General features: G+C 44.2%; 1 protein-coding gene across 1 annotated transcript; it reads left to right on the forward strand.

Moving 5' to 3' along the window:
* Nucleotides 1-17,769: 17,769 nt before the first annotated feature.
* Nucleotides 17,770-19,739, forward strand: LOC147449132 (uncharacterized). Its single transcript, XM_086522548.1, has 3 exons — nucleotides 17,770-17,939; nucleotides 18,254-18,375; nucleotides 19,375-19,739. Exons 1-3 carry the CDS (start codon nucleotides 17,770-17,772, stop codon nucleotides 19,533-19,535), a joined length of 453 nt encoding a protein of 150 aa, XP_086378674.1. The 3' UTR covers nucleotides 19,536-19,739.
* Nucleotides 19,740-21,130: the final 1,391 nt, after the last annotated feature.

The following is a 21,130-nucleotide window of genomic DNA, read 5'->3' on the forward strand; positions in this document are numbered from 1 at the left end:
GTTGTGTCGTAGCTTATCCTATATGTATACAACAATTGCTTGTATAATGCTCTCGTAGAGAGAGGTAACATCAGTCACATCTTGACCCACCTACCTTATATGTGGTCGTGACTGTACCAGGGTGACTTAAATATGGCACTTTGCTGCTATCAACATATGGCATGTATGTTGGCTCGTAGCCTGGCCAAAATCTGCATGTCGAGAGCACTCCATGTTGAAGGATATTGCTTTGTCATCATCGGGTTATCCATGCCAAAACGTACATGGAGGCCTCGCCTCAGTCCTAAGCATGATACCACAATCAAAGCCTTGCTTTACCCTATTTTATCACATTGCAGTGACACCGCACTTGCTTGGCCTCAAGATTTGCATCGGTGGCGGCTACGAGTCCTTCTAAAATTGTCGTGGTCATCATCGATTGGTTGGAAGTATTGCAACCCTTGTTGATCCATGGGCCAAAACCCTTAACTATTGTAACCCTTGTCGGTTTGTGGGCCAAAACCTTTAACTGAGGGGTGCCCACCCTAAAATCTTGAGAAAAATGATCGACAGCAATGATGTAGGCAGCAGGCGACGAGCCGGAGAAACACAGAGACCTAGCGCCTTGTGTGGGTTGCAGCATGCTAAGGTGCTTTGACGATGCCGACCCCCCTCTCCTGGGCAATCTCATCCAAATGCTCAATGCTCAATTTCATGTCGCTTAGTCCTGGCTCCCTCTCCAAGCAAGCGACCGCTCTCGCGGTCATCTGCCTTTGGGCAAGTTCTACAAGCAGTCAGTCCCATGCCCACATCTCCTCGGTGTTCAAGCTCGTAGCTCCGTCAAGGTCCCCAAGGGCTGAGAGAGAGAGAGAGAGAGAGAGAGAGAGAGAGAGAGAGAGAGAGAGAGAGAGAGAGAGAGAGAGAGAGAGAGAGAGAGAGAGAGAGAGAGAGAGAGAGAGAACAAGAGGCCATGCCGTTGTACTTCCCCTCCTCCATAGTTGCCCCTCTCCCTGAGCTCTGAGCACTGGAGCATGCAACTCTCCACCCGACCATGCCCTATATGGGCCCTGCCTAGCTATTAATAGGGCCCCCTTGGCATGTCTGTCCTAGCCCTTGGCCTACCGCCTGGTCTTACCCTAGACTTGACAAGGCCACCGCCTTCCCTTCACATCTACGAGAGAGAGAGAGAGAGAGAGAGAGAGAGAGAGAGAGAGAGAGAGAGAGAGAGAGAGAGAGAGAGAGAGAGAGTATTTTGAATGTATAAAGAGCAAGATAGTTCGCTATATTTACCATGCATTAAGGGAGAGGATGAAATCTAGCGTTAAGCATTTTTTATCTCTAGGATCTCTCAAGATTTCCCTCTAAAATGTATCTGAAACTAGTATCACCTACTAACAAGGATTGTTTAACCCTCTCTCTCCCTCCCCCCGGTTAGACCTTTGACGTCTCTTTGGATTGCTCCAAGAGTATCTTCTTCCTCTCTCTCTCTCTCTCTCTCTCTCTATATATATATATATATATATATATATACATATATATAGATTTATATATATTGTGTCATGTTTTGGTGCAAATTTCTCTTTGCTTTCCCCCTTCCTTCTCATTGAGTTTTGAGCTTAAGGCTCATCGGGACGATCTTTCATGGCATCTCTCTCTCTCTCTCTCTCTCCCTCTCTCTCTCTCTCTCTCTCTCTCTCTCTCTCATCGAGTCTAGACTACAAAACTCATTAGCTAGGATTTTCACGCCTCTTTAGATTGTTGTTACAATGTTTAAAGTCTCATCTTCTTTCTCTCTCTCTCCCCCCATAGTCTTTTGGGGGCATGGAGCGGGTGCGCTAATAGAGGTCGGTGAAGGAGGTGGAGTTGTCTAGTGGTATCAAGTTGATTTGCAAATTCATCCAATCATGCTAGTTTTATGCATTCTCCCCCCCCCCCCCCCCCCCCTTCTCTCTCTCTCTCTCTCACACACACACACACACATGTTTGCACGTGCATGCCCAATGCTCCATTTGAGTGGGCAATCCAAGCCAATTTTTGCAAGTGATGTAGCAAGCCCTCCTCTCTTTGTGGAGCTGACCTTGGGGGTGGTAGGAGAGTGATACTTGCATACACCAAACATCCAAATTTTCAACAATGAAATTATAAATGTAATAGAAGTGAGCGTTGAGAAAAACAAGACCCCAAGAACTTCAAATAAACTTTAGAGAAATGATACGTCATTGCTACCGAGTCATGACCTTGTACAGTGGTTGATAAACCCACAATAAAGTCCATAGAGATACTTTCCTATTTTTCATTGGGAATCTCCAAAGAATGTAAGAGTCCTCCTGCTTTCAGGTGCTCTGCTTTGTTAACTTGACATTTTTGGCAATGCAAGACATAAGCTTGAACAAAGCCATGTATATCTGGCCAGTAAAATCGTCGTCGGACGAGAGCATAAGTTTTTCTAATACCGGGGTGCCCTGCACTTGGACTATCATGACATTCATAAAGAATTTGACGCCTAATGTCTGTGTCTGTCTCGGTACACAAACTCTCCCCTTATGCAGTAGGTACCCATTGTTGATGGTGAAATGCTTCCATTGCTGTAGTTCATCACTCGAAAGAGGAGAACTAGGTGTCGAGGTTAACGTTACACTACCATCATTGGAGTGAGAAGGATTCCTCATTTGTACATGGCTCCACACTTTGGAAATGCTTCATCATGCTCATATTTGCTTTTGAGAGAATCCAAAAATTCACTACGAAGTTCTGTGAATAAGAGAGAATTGATCTCTGGCATACGACTTAGAGCATCAGCCACCACATTGTATCGACCTTTACGACACCGGAGCTTGGCATCATATTCCTGAAGAATCTCGGCCCACCTGGCTTTCCGACCCTTCAAATTTGTTTGTTGTGTAAACCATTTGATGCTTTCATGGTCAAACACAATCTCAAACTGAGCACCATACAAATAATGCCGCTATGTTTTTAAGGCAGACACTATTGCATAGAATTCACACTCATAAGCAGAGTAGTTCTGCTGAGTTGCATCAAGCTTCTTGCTTTCAAATGCAATTGGTCGTCTGTCTTATAAGAGGACTGCCCCAATAGCACGGTTACTGGCATCCGTTTCCAAAACGAATGGTTTCAAAGGATCTACAATAGCTAGTATGGGAGCTGTAGCTAATGCATCCTTGAGCGTATCGAAACTGTGATGTTGAGCGGGTCCCCACTGAAAAGCTTTGCCTTTGCCTTTCAGTTGATCCGTCATGGGAACAACAATATTAGCATAGTTTTTAACGAACCTGCGGTAAAAACCTGCAAATCCTTTAAAAATCTGTAACTCTTCCAGATTTTTTGGAGAAGGCCATTGCCGGATTGTATCCACTTTGGATTGATCCATATATAGCTTTTAGCTGAAATAACATGCCCCACATAGTGAATTTCTTCTTTCAGAAAATCACACTTAGATTCCTTGACATATAATTTATTTGTCCGTAACCACTCGAACACCTGCCTGAGATGTTGTAAGTGTTCTTCTTCAGAAGCACTGTAGGCTAGAATGTCATCGAGGAAAACGATGACAAATTTGCCCAAGTACGGCTTCAAAACACTATCCATCAGTGTCATGAATGTTGTGGACGCATTGGTTAACCCAAAGGGCATCACCAAGAACTCGTAGTGTCTAAACCTTGTTTGGAATGCAGTTTTGGGTATATCGGCAAGTCGAATACGGACTTGGTGATAACCTGACCGCAAGTCTATTTTCGTAAAAATGTGAGCATGAGTGAGTTTGTCGAACAACTCATCCACTCGTGGCAATGGATACTTGTTCTTAATCGTAACTGCATTTAAGTCATGGTAGTCTATGTACATGCGCGTACTGCCGTCTTTTTTCTTCACTAATAGGATAGGAGAAGCCCATGGTGAAGAACTAGGTTGTATAAACCCTCTGCTAAGGTAGTCAGCAAGTTGACGTTCCACCTCAGCAGCTTTAGAGTAACTCATACGGTAAGGTGGTTTACTAACAGGTTTACAGTTTGCAACCACATCGATGCTATGTTGCACCGATCGTGTCGGCGGTAATCCTGGTGGCAAATTATTAGGAAAAACATCTTGAAATTCCTTTAATAATTTCTATAACTCACTAGCAATGTTTGCTTGTTTGGAAGTAGCCATTGGTGGAAGAGATGAGAGAGAAGCATGTGGCATTGATGAATGTCCAACAGATTCAATGTTAGAGAGAAAATGAGTAACACAAGAAAACTTGATCTATTTCATTATCGGAAACGAGTTGCATAAGCTTAGTGGTACATATCAATGGTGAAGAAGGTACATCCTTCTCTCCTATCAACAACACATGTGCGCCATGGGATTCGAACATCAAGCTGTTGTGCTCATAGCTACGCTTCAATGATGGTCCTAGGCTATGCAACCACTCCCTACCAAGGACCATGTTTGCCCTCTCCATGTTCATAACCTGAAAACCCAAGGACGTGGAGTAACCTTGTACTTCCAACGGAATAGCTCGGACTTGAGTATCCCAGATTTCGGTATCATGTCCATTCATCATTGCTACCTTGTAGCGGTGGGTACTCAGAGTTTGAGGCAATTTGAGTTTTTTCACCAATCCGTAATTGTTGAAATTATGAGTGGCACCATCATCTACCAAAATGTGCACCTTGTGCGCTTGCAGAGCTCCGTGCATACGGACTAACTCATGTGGTCCAAAGGTTTGTTGCCACATGGAAGCTGTGAGACAGCATTCATGCACCACCTCGGTGTGTGTTACTTTCATTGTAGAGAACCGTGAGGAAGACTCAAGAGGCAGCAGTTGCACCGTGTGCACTGCTTTCTCCTTGCCATGTGCAACAGATTTTCCCTTGCGACAATCCTTTTTGCCATGACCGCTTCCTAAACATTGAAAACATAATTTCTCTTTTTTAGCTTTATCAAAGTCCTCAAGAGAGAGAGGACCTCTGGACCCCTTGGGTTTTTTAGATGCTTCTGAATTGGCTACTATAAATTTTCTTTTATTGTGCCCATAATGTGTGCGTGTATTACATGTGTATTAGCAAACACGTGAGTATTATGTGCTTTCTTTTCATATGGATCATCGTGAATATGTGCTTTCACTGTGGCTTCCTCAAGTGTTTTAGGGTCTTGGGTCTTGACCTTCTTCTTAAGCTTTGGTGTCAGACCTCGTATAAATCCTTGTACTTGCTGAAAGTTATCTAAGCCTTCCAACTTGAGGATAACATCCCGATAGTGAGGTATATATTCAAGTAATGATGGGTATTGGCGCATGGAACACATGTCCCAAGCCGTCCAATTCCGATCTGGCCTCATTTGTAGGCAAAAATTCTTTGCGAAACATAGCTTCAAAAGCTACCCAACTTTGTGGTATGATATTCTTCTCCTTGAGAGACATCCACCATTTGCAGGCCTTGCCTTCCAGAGTTAGGATCGTTTGCAGTACTCTGACTGTGTCCGGAGTACGCCGTAAGGCGTGAATTCCATCCCACTTGCTGAGAAAGATATTCACTGCATCCTTATTGCGGTCTCGGTCTTCTCCCTTAAAAGTCGATGGTTTGGTGTTTTTCAACAACTCATCCACCTCTTTTGCAGTGAGAGTGTGCAAAGTATCAACAGTTGGATCTTGTTCTTGATTAGAAGGGCCTTGCCCTTGTGTAGCAACGTGATCATGCATGTGCGTGTCAGCAGGACCCTTGGACTGCTGTTGCATTAATTGAATCACTAATGTGGATAATTTAGTGACATTTTCATATAAATATTTAAAATTTCCTTCCATAACTGATATGCGTGTCTGGAGTGCACGAAATTCTTGAATGTTGAGCAATTCATAAGTATCATCACATGCAGTAGCGTCGCGGGTACTCTCCTTGAGAGCATCCGCTCGCGGGCCATCATGGGCAGGATCAGGCGTACTTTGCTCAAAATCAAAAGTCATATTGATATCTGAATCCATGGCGACATAGTGCGGTGCAAGGAATAGTCAGAAAAATACCCGAGATTGAGAGCACTTGCAAAGTTTAATTAGTCTTGCTAATCTCGTCAAAGTCGATATTATCCAAGTGGAAATCAATCCGAAATGTCCATTTTGTAGGGAATTCCTTAATCCCTTGTAGCCGAATCGATTATGCGTTCGATCGCAATCGATTTTGAAAAATAATGTCACTTTGAACTCCCCTTGAGATGCTTTTATTAAATTTCTGAGTTTCTGTCGATAATACGCAGAAAATGTGTGTTGAAGTACTTGCCGGCCGTGTCGATATACCAAACCTCGCAGAAGCCTCACAAGAGGGAGGGGGGGTACCCCTACTCTGGGTACCGTCCCTTGTGTGTTGAGAAAAAACTTTGGCCACTAACCCTGTCAGGACATGGGTCCTATGGGCAAGGCCACCCACACGAGCGGACAGTGTGTACGCTAGGGGGAGGCTATAAGATAGCACGGTTGGGTGGAGACTAACACACACATTACCATCGCCCTTTCACTTGTATCTGATCTATTTTTGGGAGGAGGCTAAAAGCGGCTTGCATGTGCGTACGGCGCCCTGCTTCTCTTCCATGTTCCACAGACAGCGACGTCTCTGCTGAGCAGCAAAAAGAAGACAGGTACAATTTATTGTGCGAGCAGCACGTGGACAGACAACGGCAACCGACCGCGGCCGCCCCACCTACGTCCTCCACAATGCACGACCAAGGCGGACAACCAAGGCAAACTCAATTGGCAACTTGACGGCACCGAGGCTCCGAGCGTAGGAAGGTTCGCTTAACCTTGTATGAAGGAGGGTTGAAGCCACCCCATGAGGGTAAGAGGCCAACACTTTGCCATCAAGCTATTGGCCCTTGTTGATTATAACAAGGAAAGATAGTCTACTTGTGTTGAAAAGAAAACTAGAAGGAAAGGGAAAGCTTCAAACTTCAAGGAAGCTTTACCCTTCCTTCTCACTTCTTGGAGAAAGGCAAGTTTTCCTCCAAAAATTTCTTTTTCCTCAAAGAGGTAGCTTCAAAGTGAAGAAAAGCCTTCACAAAAATGACGAGTTTCTGTGAAGAATCATCAAAGGTGTTCTTACAAGAAACAATAAGTGAAGCGCTCAAATTCTCGCAAGGCGAGGTTCGCATGCAACGCAAATCACGGAGCATACAAAACACAAAGACTTCAATTTCTCAAGGTACAAGTTGGCGTTTTTTTTTCTCTCTTTGCATTAGTGTGTGTTTACCATGGCCAATGAGAATATCCCACATACACACACGTTTGATTTTGAGCACGTAGATCAAAATCAGGGCACCACGGGTGCTACTGACACTAATATGCATGATGATGATGATCTAGGAGATCATGGGCTTGTAGATATGGCTTCTTTGAAGACTTTGGAACATCGCCAAAGCGTACTTGAAAGAAACCTCTCTGCACTCAATGCAAATGTTACCAATCTTACAGAGTTACTTGTGAAATTTATGAATTCACAAACAACTCAAGGAGCCACAAGTGGCACGGTTCAAGGGAACCAAGCTCGCATGACTCAAGGAGTCCAAGAGACAAGTGCTGCAAAAGATGTAGAAGGTAGCAATAGATTACTTAAGAATATCACCATTCCTGAGTTTCACGGGGAAGAGCGTGATCGCAACAAGGATGCAGTCAATACGTTCTTATACAAATGGAGTGATATTCATAGATTCAGACACACCCCGGATATAAAGACGACTGTGGAAACAAGTCTATCTCTTAAAGGCAAAGCCTATAAGTGGTGGATAACATTTCCAATAGATGCTCGTCCTCCGTCTTGGGTTATGTTTCAAGCTTCTTTCTCGAAAGAGTTTTTGAACTCCAATGAAGAAGAGAATTGGTTAGCATGGGATGCATGCCGCATGTCTTGCCTCTCTCTCACACAGTACCTTTCAAAGTATTGGAAAATCATATTAAAACTAGAAGGTTTAGATGAATTCCAAAAGATACGGGGTTTTAATAGGGGTCTTGACAAAGACTATCGTCTTCATGTCAAGACCCAACATCCAAAAACTTTGGAAGAAGCCATTAGTCATGCACAAAGATATGATGATGACCAAGAGAGGAAAGAAAATGTTCCCTACTCTAAGAATACTTTTGTTAAGAGCAATGTGGCTAAGAGCCAATGGCGAGGTAGATCTCCCACACGTTCCAAGAGGAATAAGAGACAATCTACCTCTCCACGCCCACAAGAGGCCAAGAAGCTTAAGCAATCACAAGATACTCCGCGTGGGTCTCTCAACACTGCTGATTCTGAGCGTGGAAAGAAACACAATTTGTGTTTTAGATGTCTTTCGGACCAACATAACAAGAAAGATTGTCCTCTTTTGCAAGGCAAAGAAAAGGCCATGCACACGATGCATCGCCTCACATTAGATTCATTTCCTAAATATTGTGATGTAGAGGTTCTTCATATGGAAGAAAAGCACAAGTGTTGTGTGCCTGCTTCAATGTGGCAGCCCACCTTTGGCCCCCATGATTTGATTCGCATGCATGGCACTATTAACGGACAACGTGTTCGTATTTTAGTGGATGATGGTGCAACTCATAACTTCTTGAACTATAAGCTAGTCAAGAAATTGAAGCTTACACAGACTCCCTGCTCTCACAAGTATGTGGTGGAGCAGATGTCTGGGCTAGCTTAACCAATATTCTAGCTTTTTCTCCCCTAGCACTTCCCCATATAAAATGATCAGTTTAACATGAGAAAATCATTTAGAAGAATTAGATATTGATTATTATGACAAAATTATTATGTCCATGAGAGAGAGCTCTATGCCATAATTCACGCTTTACGAAAGTGGTGACACTATTTATATGGTGCCGAGTTTGAAGTAGTTTTTGACCATGAGAGTATCAAATGGTTTACTACTCAAACAGACTTGAAGGGCCGTAAAGCTAGATGGGCAGAAATCCTTCAAGATTATGATTGTAAGCTACGATATTGCAAGGGGCGATATAATGTAGTAGCGGATGCACTAAGTCGGATGCCTTAGATTAATTCACTTGCTTTCACGAAACTAAAGAGTGGATTTTTGGAGTCATTATGTGGCAAGTGTGCACAAGATCAATCGTATGCTAAAGTGTGGAGTGCAGTTCTAAAAAGGGATCCCTCATACTCACATGTCTCTGAACAGCCAGATCAACATGTCTCTACACGCGCAGATAGAAACTCCAACACATAGAGCTCCACCCCTACTCAGGAAGAGCTTAAGCGATGGAAGAATTTTTCCATTGATGATGGCTACTTACTCCACAAAGGTAGAGTATGTGTGCCAAAGGACTCAAACACTAGGTGCCAAATCTTATTTGAGTGTCACGATAGTCCAACTGCTGGTCATCCAGGTACCCGTAAGACGTATGCTTGAGTTTGACGGCAATTTTATTGGCCATGCTTACATCATGATGTTCAAGAGTACGTACTAATAGCCGTTTTTCGGCTCTCCGTAATTTTCATAGCGAGTTACCTCACCCTATCAAATCACTCAAACACTGTGGCTATGCCTACCATTTCACTGTACATAGGCGTGTGTGAGTTAGGGGACTTTCCCCATATTTTCTTAAAAACCCTTAATTAGCTAGTCACTGGGCTAGTTGAGCCAAAAAATAAAAAAAATAAAAAATATAAGTATATTATGACCCATTTGTGTGTAAATATTTCATTGTATATAGGGCTTAAATAAAAGGATTTTTCATAATTATTTTGGTATTTATTTAAATATTTCTACCTATGGTGTGTTATTTATGCTATGTACATTGACTCACAATTACCATATTTTTTCTTACCATTTTGCATACTCTTTATTCCATATAAAAATAATTTCATGCAAGCCTCTCTTATTTTTGGTGTAACTCCATCCCAACAAAAATCCAAAAAAACTAGTTTATTTATGTGTATATTTTTTCACTATTGTCATTTTTTCCTTCCTACATCTATTCTCTATTACTCTCATAAATTAGAACACCAAAAATATTCATCTTTTTATGGTAGACTTATAATGAGAGAGATTTATTTTGACCCTTTTATATTTTTTTCACCTATATTATTTATATTTGACATGTAAATATTTTTTTAGACCCCTCAATATTTGATTTTCTTAGTTGTACTATTCACTTATATCATGATCTCAATTATAGACCTACCAAATAAGGTCAAGGGTATGTGGCATGCATGCATGCACCATGGGGAGCTCACTCTTGGAGGTATTCAAAAGAATCATCCAAAGAAGGACCTCACAAGGACTTTGTGCAGTGGAAAAAACAGTCGGTTTTGCTGAATTTTTAAAGATCACATGCTCCCCGAATTTGAAAAGGTGATACAAACAAAAGTTGTATCTCGTGAGCTGAACTTTTACCTCAAACTTTTTCATATTTTTTGAGCTACGAGCTGTGAGCTATGATTTTATTGGTGGACCCCAGTTTGCCCATGCTATGCAGCCACACTCTCTCTTCCACTTTATCATTTTCCTCTTTCATACACACTCCTCCCTCTCCTTCCCACTCCCAAACCTGCAACTCCCATGTCCTAATTCACCCTCTTCACCATTGCCACATCTCTCACACCTCCATAGCCTTCATCCTCCATTTCTACACCCTATGTGTCCCCCTTTCTCTCTACATATATGTCCATATTACCATACTCTCTTCAGCTTTGTAAAGAACTTCAAAAAACCAGCAAAAATCCAAGGATAACCTATACAAATGAAGGCTTTTATCATGAATTTTCCAAGGTTTGAAGATAACGTAGCTTCATCGACACGCGCTACTTCGCCATGTTGACTGCTTCTTCTTCCGGTGCTGTAAAGATGTGAATGTCAACTTCTCCAAAGCTTCAACCTCTCTTTACAAGCTCATCCCTTCTCTAACTTTTCTCATCATATATCTCACCATTTGGTGAATGATTTTGTAAATATTTTTTAGTGATAATTACTAACTACTAACCACTAACCTTATTGTAAAATGCACCCTCTACTAGAGTAGGCACTCCCAAATTATTCACTCAATCCTCTCTCCTTTCATCCTCATTAATTCTCTTCCCTTGAGCCCACATCCATGTGACTCAAAGGACAAGAGAGACCCACTCTCATTAAAAGAAAATAAAAATATGCATAATCTTTTATTCCTTCAAATAAACTCGATTAGGCCTAATCCAAGTCGGGGCTTCTAAAACCTATAAATAGAGCCCTTCTCTCCCTTGTAAATCACCACATGATCACACTAGACCACACCATTCTCAACACATAACACACCACTCTTCAAGCCTAGTTGTGTAGAGTGTGTGCATTGTGAGTGCTCTATTCCATCACTACACATAGGTGCATGGAGAAGCTTGAAGTTACTTATGCCATCTAGAGGAGTGGAGTGATACTATACTCTTCATCACACTTGTAGCCTACTCTTGTGCATAAATAAGATTTATAGTTTTGGGTGCAATTGTATGCTGCAACTACTACTCTTCTCTCCAAATTGACTTGATAAGTGGCTCATCAGGTGGTTGAAGGTATATTGTCCTTGAAGTTTGTTGTGCCATTTCATGCTTGGTGGTTTGAGGGCTTGTTGAATTGTTTGCCTAAAAGGTCAATTGTAAGAGGGTGCTCGGTGAGAGGGCTCCAGTGACCCTAAGACAATTTGTGTATTGGCAACAAGGTCAAGTTTTGTGTTGTCTCTCTATTTCTCATCAAGCTTTGTGTGCATCTAGTCTTTAAGGCTAAGACTGAGTTGCTCAAGTTGATTTGTGCTCTTTACCTCTCTCTGGCGTGGTGAATGTTTGTGTTTGGTGTGTGTGGCTATCTTGCATTCCCTTCTCTTTGTGCGTTTGAGTACAAGGAGATATCACGTGCGTCCTAGTTCACATCTACAACTAGGTGGTGCCCCTTTTCTTGTTTGGTTTCTGGCTGTGGATTGTTGTTGTCTCTGATTGTGCTTGCCCCAGCCCCAATTGAGCAGCACGGGAGCCTCGAAGGGTGTTTAGAGGCCGCTCTTCTTGTTGCCCGCCCCGGACTGCCTCAGTACTAAACTGCCAACAGTGCAAAGTTAATAAGGCAGAGCGCCTCAAGGTAGGTGGCGTGTTATATCCTTTAGAGATTCCACAAGGTAAGTGGGAGAGTATCTCTATGGATTTTGTAGTAGGACTACCTACTACAATTCGTGGCCATGATGCCATTTGGGTAATTGTAGACCGTTTCACAAACATGGGTCGATTCATTCCCACTAAGACTACGATTAAGACACCGAAATTAGCACGGCTATTTGTAGAGCATATATATAAACTCTACGGTCTTCCAGCTAGTATCATTAGTAACAGAAATCGAAAGTTCGATAATCACTTCTGGAGAGCTGTGTTCCAAAAGTTGAAAACTTAACTTAATCTAAGTACGACTGATCATCCAGAAACGCAAAGCAGTCAAACAGAAAGAGTTAATCAAGTGCTAGAGGATATGCTACGAGTATACATTAGCAAGAAGCAAACCAATTGGGAAGACTACTTACCTATATTGGAATTTGCTTATAATAGCTCAAAGCATGTGACTACAGGGTTTAGTCCATTTATGCTTTTGTATGGATTTCAACCTAGATCACCCGTTACAGTGGGGTTGGCTAAGGAGAAGATACAATAAGCGAAGGATTTTCTCCAAGACCATTTTGACATGCTTCGAGTTGCTCGACAGAATGTTAAGCAAGCTCAAGATCGATATAAGAAGTACGTAGATGAGCATCGACGTCTTGCTACTTTCGAAGAAGGAGACAAGGTTTTCCTCAAAGTTCCGGAGCATTCAGAAAGTCTGAAGACATGAAAAGTTGCTAAACTTTCACCACGCTATTGTGGACCGTTTACCATTCTCAAACGTATAGGTCAAGTGGCCTATAAGTTAGCTCTTCTAGAGCACTCACGAGTTCATCCTGTTTTTCATGTTAGCCGTTTACGAAAATAGCTAGGATAGAATGATAATGTCATTGACACAGGTGTGTTGGTTGACCTTATCGCACCGCCAAGCATTCCTCGTAAGCCCGAAAAGATTTTGGATTCTCATGAGCTTCACACCAGACATCATGTCAGACGACGACAGGTGTTGGTAAAATGGCTAGATAGACCTAAAGAAGGTTCTACATGGGACAATGTCTCCGCACTTAAGAAACGTTTTCCTATGTTGTTTTCAAGGACGAAAAAAATTCTCCAAAAGGGGGGGGGGGGGGGGGGGGGTAAATGTCAGGACATGGGTCCTATGGGCAAGGCCACCGGCACGGCCAGACAGTGTGTACGCTAGGGGGAGGCTATAAGATAGCACGGTTTGATGGAGACTAACACGCGCATTACCAGCGCCCTTTCAAATCCCCAAGGGATCGGGCGCCCGTCGGGTGTGTACTTGGAGTTGCTCACCGGCTATGGCCGCCTGCTCTACAGGCAGCACGAGGGGTTCAACAAAGCTCCCCCCGCCTCGTATGGTGCTCGTCTTCGCCTGGTACATGCACGGAAAAAGGTCCCCACGCTGGCGCGATGCAGTAGAGCCCACAAGGGCGTATTTTGGTGCAGGTCGCCAACAGGCGGCTTCTCCTTGCAAGGGCTGTTGCCCATGCCTTCGGGCTTGTCGTCCTCCTCACAGGGGGTGAGCTCCATGGCCCCCTAACCCCGACATGCAAAAAAACATGCAAAATTGTGTGGCTCCCCTCCTCCACGGCTATGGCTTTCCCAAAAAAGGAACCTTGCTCTTGATACCAATGTTAGACAATGGGAACTAGAATCTAGGAGTCCACCTCCCAACCACCCACTATATAGCATGGCTCCTAGCCCTTTGCCCTAGTTGGAATCCCTTTCCACACTGCCTAGCCCGGCCTTGCCCTTGTCTAGTCCTGCCTTGCCCTTGTCCTGACACTTTAGCATCTTTATTAGCGTATGTCATCGACCTGCACAACTGGAATAGCCGGCTCGACCTCCAAGCCTTCTCCAATTTGAATTGAAATGTGCCAATGTGGTCCATTGCGAACACGTGTGACATAATTGCACCTCTCTTCTCTCTCTCTCTCTCTCTCTCTCTCTAAGAGTCGTCATACTCATCTGCGCCTTGGAATATCAACCTCTGAAGGCAGTGATAGAGTGCTGAAGAAAGGCTTGCTGTTTACCAGGTCGGTTCACGACAAGGCTCTATAGAAATGAGTGCAACAAAGAGGGAGGGATTTTGGCTCCCCCCTTGCCACATGTCGTAAGCTCCTCAATCTGGTTGGAACACTTTCCTGTTTCATGCTTTAGACGAGTCCAGAGTCCAACTTTAGTATCTTTATTAGCATATCATCGACCTGCACAATTGGAATAGCCGGCTCGACCTCCAAGCCTTCTCCAATTTGAATTGAAATGTGCCAATGTGGTCCGTTGAGAACACGTGTGATATAATTGCGCTTCTCTTCTCTCTCTCTCTCTCTCTCTCTCTCTCTCTCTCTCTCTCAGAGTCATCACATTCATCTGCGCCTTGGAATATCAACCTCTGAAGGCACTGACAGAGTGTTGAAGGAAGGCTTGCTGTTTAGCAGGTCGGTTCACGACAAGGCTCTATAGAAATGAGTGCGACAATGGTAGCAAGGTTAATAGCTGCACGTCATGGTAGGCTACAACTCGCAGGTACTTCCAAAGCGGGCAGTAGTGGCCAAAGGTGAGGGATCCACGAGAGGCCAGCTCGCATTCCAAATCTCCCTTTTACGTCTCTCTCTCTCTCTCTCTCTCTCTCTCTCTCTCTCTCCCTCCAGGTCCATGTTTATCCGTGCGCGCGCGCGTGTGTGTGTGTGTGTGTGTGTGTGTGTGTCTCACTTTCTAATGGCTTTGTTAAAGTCTTGAACACAAACACTCTCTCTCTTTCAAGTTATATACAACCCTTCTCAGCCGGTCGTCCTGCTGAAATAGAAACTTGGAGATGACAACATCCTTGAGCTGGCCTTGGTTGGATGGCATGCTACCATTTTGTTGGGGGTTCTTGGCAGTGTTCCCCAAGGAGAATTCCACACGTGCGTGCGCACACACACACAGACAGAGCCCCAGATGCGCCTAATGTGGTGGTGTGTCATGTGTGTGCCCGAGGAGGCTTGCAATCGTAGAGAGAGAGAGAGAGAGAGAGAGAGAGAGAGAACTGCAACTGCGCCAAATGTGGTTCATGTTTTTGCTTCTTCGACTGTGGACATGCGTGTACGCGCAGGATTGCATGTGCGCTGCAAGAAGCTTTCTCTCTTATTTGGAGGCTATGTACATGTAGCAATACACAAGCTGAGGCGGGTGCAACAACTACAGCTGACGCCTAAGTGTAGCAGGTTAGCGAGCATGGTACGGCGAACGATCGGGGTCACAAGGGTAGTAGCTAGAGGCACCATGTTGATGACGACTCAGGGTGCATGGACAATAGCAGGTGATGATCGTCAACAGCAGATGGGGTTGTGTAGAGATGACAACAGAGTGCTCTGGCTGATGTGGGGCCAGTTCTGCTCGCTGGTCGCAAATGGTCCCTGGCACCATGAGGAGCCCTGAAGGTCTGTACCACAGTTGGGATTTGGCGGCAAGCGTGTGGATGACCCAGTGAGACTGGGATGAGTACCATCAGATAGTATGTTGTATGCCTGCACAAATAAAAATCCACCTCCTCTTCAAGATGGCTGCAAAGTAAGCACATTATCCCTGACACATTGCTCGTGACACTGAGCCCGGTCGATAGACAGTGGAGGGCTGTTTGTGATTAGAAAGATGTTAGATTTGCTACTGCAGTGGACCTAGAGCAGGCAGATCTGATGGTGTTTTTTTGCACGCATGCGATTAGTTTTCCTGTGTTGATAACCCTAGATGAATGGTGTCAAGTGAGAGTACTTCCCCTTCCATTAAGTATTTGGATAGTGAGGTCACATTCTCTTCGCTGCTGTTGTTATTGTAGACTCAACTTATCTAGTTGTTATCTAAGATGAAAATTTACTTCTTCAATTTTTGTAGTATGGAAATAGTAGTGTAGCTTATATCGAGGAAGGTCGCAAAAGCAATTGCGTACATAAGGTGAAGTAGAATGACAAGATTTATCGAGAAATTGTCAGTCCTGTAACTTTTATACTATCCCATTTGGTTAGGTTTTGCAATGGCTTGGATGAGATTATGGTCCATATTGCTAACGACCCCCTCCCCTAGTCCTCTTCCATTCACTTGCGGCATTTTAGCTCCTTCCCAAATATACAAAATTCCTTTCCATGAATTTGCCAAGAGGAGATTTCGTAAAATTGGGTTATGTTTTCAATTTTTTACACTAATTTTCTCTATATTTAGGGGTGGAATATTTCCTTTTCCCCTTGCCCTCAATCGGCAGTCTTCAAATTGAAAACAACATGATATTTAGTTGAGACACATTTTTCCCAAAGAGTGGTTCTTGGTATTCTAGCTTCCTCTGCTCTCTCTCTCTCTCTCTCTCTCTCTCTCTCTCTCAAATGTGTTTTGTGAGTAGCTTTGTAGGTGTTGGTTGCACGCATGTAATGTAGGAAAGAAGTCCTTGAAGCAAGCCAGACCTCGATGAGGGTAGAGAGAGAGAAAGAGAGATAGAGTGCGCACATGCATTGCTCTCCGATGGTTGGCAGTTTGAGACCAAAGCGTCACCACCTGTCAGATGATTGCACACATGCTGCACTACCACCGGCATTTGGCCGTTAATAGGAAAGTCAACATGTTTTGTTGCCTGTCCTTGCGTCACCACTAGTGAGGCGTTTTCCCTCCACGTGAACGGCTTGCACCGGGGGTGACTGTTCAGGCATGTGCAATGACGTTGCGATGGTGTCAATCCACCACCGGTGACTCTCTCTGTGGCTAGGTGCACGGGCGTGGTGGGCCTCTCCTGAGCTTTGAGCGCTTTTTCATCGACAATAGCCACCGCTACTACGCTTTTGCGCACTCTAAGAGAGAGAGGCGGCCGAAGGCCGTTGGCCATACTAGTTATCATAAAGAAGTTGCCAAATGCCTTTGGCCAAAGGTCTTGCTTTCTTTTCAATGTTTTTTAACATCATAAGTTTTTAATCTTCAAAGACAGGTCACATTCTAAAACAATCGACGGTGTAATTCCCAAAACAATAGTTAGCCTTGTAAAGAAGATAGGATCTCTTGACAGGATGGGCGAATATGTCCCTCTAATCTTCGGAGCAGGTCGTATTAGGGAGAATCAACCAAGATGCTCCCATGTCATTGAGGGGAAAATGAGAGGACTGGGATGTGGAGCAGGGGAAGACAACCCGTGCATCAAGCAGTGTAGCAAACATGGAGATTTTTTGCAAGAGGGAGATAGTGTGCCGCGGGTGAGCGAGGGGCGCATCTCTCTCTCTCTCTCTCTCTCTCTCTCTCTCTCTCTCTCTCTCGTACTGTATGGGCTTCTCCAGGTGCCAAGAAAGGTTGTCGAACCTGCAAAACGAGGGAGAGTCCAAAAGGTCAACTTCAAAGAGAGGGGCTCAAGGGCAGTACTTGCCCATCTATAGGTTGTTGCTTTGCATGAGGAGGAGGTTGGGAGCAATATGGAGCAGGCGACCAAGGCTCCGGGGTTGCATTTCTATGTCCTGCCAAGTGGTGCATGGTTGAACGAAGCAAGAAAGAGAGCGAGATCGGACGAGATGGTTGGCTGGGACGATGGGAACGTAGCCAAACACAGACCAATGTAGGGCAGCAGGGCTATGTGATGAACAACACAGGAGAGAGAGAGAGAGAGAGAGAGAGAGAGAGAGAGAGAGAGAGAGAGAGACTTCGATAATGTTGAAAAAATGAGAGGAGGGCAAGGACGAAGATGCAGGGGGAGTACAATCTCTACTGGATGTTTGCATCGACCCAAGGAGGCCATTCTCACACTGGGATTGAGTGTTCGAACAGGTCGCAAGACTGTGGAGCACAGCAGGAGAGGACGGGACAGCCGGAGCGACGGAGGGGGAGACCTGCAGAACGTGTGCATCGCCTCCAGTTGAGTGTTATTTTTAAAAGTTAAGATGTTCTGGAATCTTGTTGGGAAATTAATTAGTTGGTATGCCAAATAGATCCCAGCCAATTTTTTTTTCGGTTTGGGGCTTATTAAGAAGAATCTTGGGAGATGCTTCAATGGTTTTGAGATGAAATGTCGAGGAGCATACACGTGGAGGGGAGGGATATGTTTTTTGTTCTATCGGCTTAGGAGATGTTTTTTTTTGGGAAAAGTGCACACAAGTGGTGGAGAGAGAGAGAGAGAGAGAGAGAGAGAGAGAGCACTAGATGATTTTTTATGATTGGATGGAGTGTAGTGCGTGCTCATATGCAGAGAAGGGCCTGGATCTAGGTGCAATCTATTTCTCTGTTGCGATGACGTGTGTGTGCAAGGGGAGCGGGGTACGAGCATGGGTGATCCTCGTTCCGGCAGGTGCAGGTGAAATCCTTGCCAAGCTGAACTGCAACGTCGCAGCTCTTTCATCACTGCGAGCCAGAGAGAGAGAGAGAGAGAGAGAGAGAGAGGGGGAAGGATGTTTGGCTTCACAGAGGCATTGATGGCATGTTTAGCCGGTGGATGAGGCGCGCGCACACGCACACACACACACACAGAGAGAGAGAGAGAGAGAGAGAGAGAGAGAGAGAGAGAGAGAGAGCCGTCTGTTGAGTTGTCTAGTTGTCTTCCTGCGCCTTGTCCTCTGAGCTCTCGCTATATGAGTATAACAGGTGGTGTCGGAGGATGCGTGTGTGCATGCGGCCGATGGGGATGACCTGATGTGGTGGGAGAACTCAGAGGAGGGCTATGACGCATTGTGCAGAGACACAACAGAGCGCAGATCTTGTCTCTCTGTTGCGAGCTCATCTACAGCTTGGACCTCGGGTGCATGTTCGAGAGGACACACATCATGTTTGTAGAGATTGTGTGAGAGAGAGAGAGAGAGAGAGAGAGAGAGAGAGAGAGGAGATGCAAACTGGCAGTACTTACATGGCATGGTGTTGTATAATATGCCGAGAAGCCATTCTAGGAGGGGTGACCGACCAGGGCGAGGAGAGATCTGAGCATCATGACGGAGGGGGCGCACAGTTGTCTCACTCAAATTCTTGTGTGTGTGTGTGTGTGTGTGTGTGTGTTTGTTGATGTTAGCATGGTCACCATGAAATGCGTTTCAATGGCTCTGGAAAGGTGTAATTGTTTAGAGTCTTGAAACGTGTCGCTGATCAAGTGAAACAATGGTGTTTACAGCAAGCCCTCAGGTCCGCTTGGACTGCTTCTCTTTGTCGCGCTTGTGAAGCTGTGTGTGTGTGTTCCAGAGTATAGTTATGGCACTGTCGTTGGGGCCACTCTGTCTCAGGATGGGGTGGTTGGATCTCTCTCTCTCTCTCTAAATGCAGCGATGGTCAACATAATGAAGACCTTGTATGCCTGTTTTGTGGACAGAGCAAGCTATGAATGGTAGGACAGTGCCAAAGGGAGGCAGCGAGAGAAGGCACACAGGGTCTGAAAAGGCTGAGAGAGAAGGCACGCAGGGTCCGAAAAGGATGGTGCGCATGAATCGAGGCTACAACTCCTTTGCTTTTAAATTTGCAAGATTCGTTTAGACCCAAATAAGTGCTGCAGACGTCGTTAATCTCCTGCATGCAAAACAACTTGCATCTAGTTGTTGCATAATATGTATCACGATTTATTACTCAGTCCTTACGTGATCAATATTTGTTTGATTGATGGTATAGTTATTAGCTCCAAAAAAAATTGTATAGAGTAACTTTGTTTTGTATTTATTTTAATCACCCACAATCTTTAGGTTGTTATTATCGCCCCCCCCCCCCCCCCCCCCCCCCCCCCCCCCCCAAAACACACACACACACACAAACACACAGATATCAAATGAAACACATACTAGCCAAATTACCGCCAAACACTACATCTTTTCTAAATAGCCCCTAACTAGGAGTCTCTTTGGATGTCATTGGCTTTATAATGCGAAGTTGCATTTGGAGAAAGCCCCTCAAGTTGCATATGACATAGCCATGTTGGGGTATCCTACAATCAACGCAATCCGAGGGATGACGACCCTCACAAGAAACTCGTCAACATTTTTTTGTGCCTCAAGTCCAACCACTATACACTACAAGAGGTTGTGTGCACTTGTGACGTTTTCAGCGACGAAAATACATTGGGTTTTTATACTCCCCGATGTCGTTAAGATCGTCGGTAACAGCATCGATACGGAAACATTGTTATGAGTGTCGCGATATGCGTTGCTACATGCGTCGTTATATAACGACGCATAGAGCAACACTTACATGCCACCTATAGCGACGGTCATAGCGACACCCGAGAGTAAAAAATTTTGGTGGAGCAGGGCATTCAACTATCAACCATATTGAATGTTTCAATAATAGAGTAAACCTAAATGAATCCAAGACAAGCTTAGATTCACCTTTGAAAGAAAGTGTAAGCTTAGGTATAGACCCAAAGTAGTCACCCACAAGACAATATAATCATTAATTCCATCATCCATAGTATTGTTTGCAGAATAAAGATACAAAACTGACAAAAGTAAATTGATGATAAGTAAATCAATGACAATTGTACACATCATAGGCAAAATAACTTGATTGTTAAGCTTTGCAAATGTAATAGTTACAACACCATTGTCATTATTGAGAAAATATACATGGTTTTCCAATAGTTACAAAAAAGACATATACACGTCATCTCATGATACATATGCTATGACAAAAGGAAACTACTGCTATCTAGCTATGGCTAAATTGACGTCGTCTAATCAGACTTGTCATCGCGTCCAAGCGACGTACCTGTCGGATTTTGCAAAAAAAAAAAGATAACTTTCTGTAAGTACAAACACATAACTTACAAAACAATACAACAAATTGAGAAGAGTAAACCCTAATACTAACCATGCCGTCGCGAGAACTTAGAATGTCCATCAAGACGTTTAAGCCCTTCCTGCCTGCGTACTCGCACTCGTACAATGTGGGGTCACGTCCTGTCATCGACCACTGTTCAAAACATACAAAGAATCCATTATGTTAAAATTTAAAAACCCCTAAACCCTAAACTATCAAACCTAAAGACCAATGCAAAAACACTTACAAAATCGGCTTCAACTGATGCCCATCCGCCGCTCCCCAAGTGGTGTGAGTTCCTTGCCTCTACTTGTACCTTAGCT

Source organism: Adiantum capillus-veneris, chromosome 10 (genome assembly GCF_014529385.1).
Source record: "Adiantum capillus-veneris isolate H3 chromosome 10, ASM1452938v2, whole genome shotgun sequence".
Lineage (NCBI taxonomy): Eukaryota > Viridiplantae > Streptophyta > Polypodiopsida > Polypodiales > Pteridaceae > Adiantum > Adiantum capillus-veneris.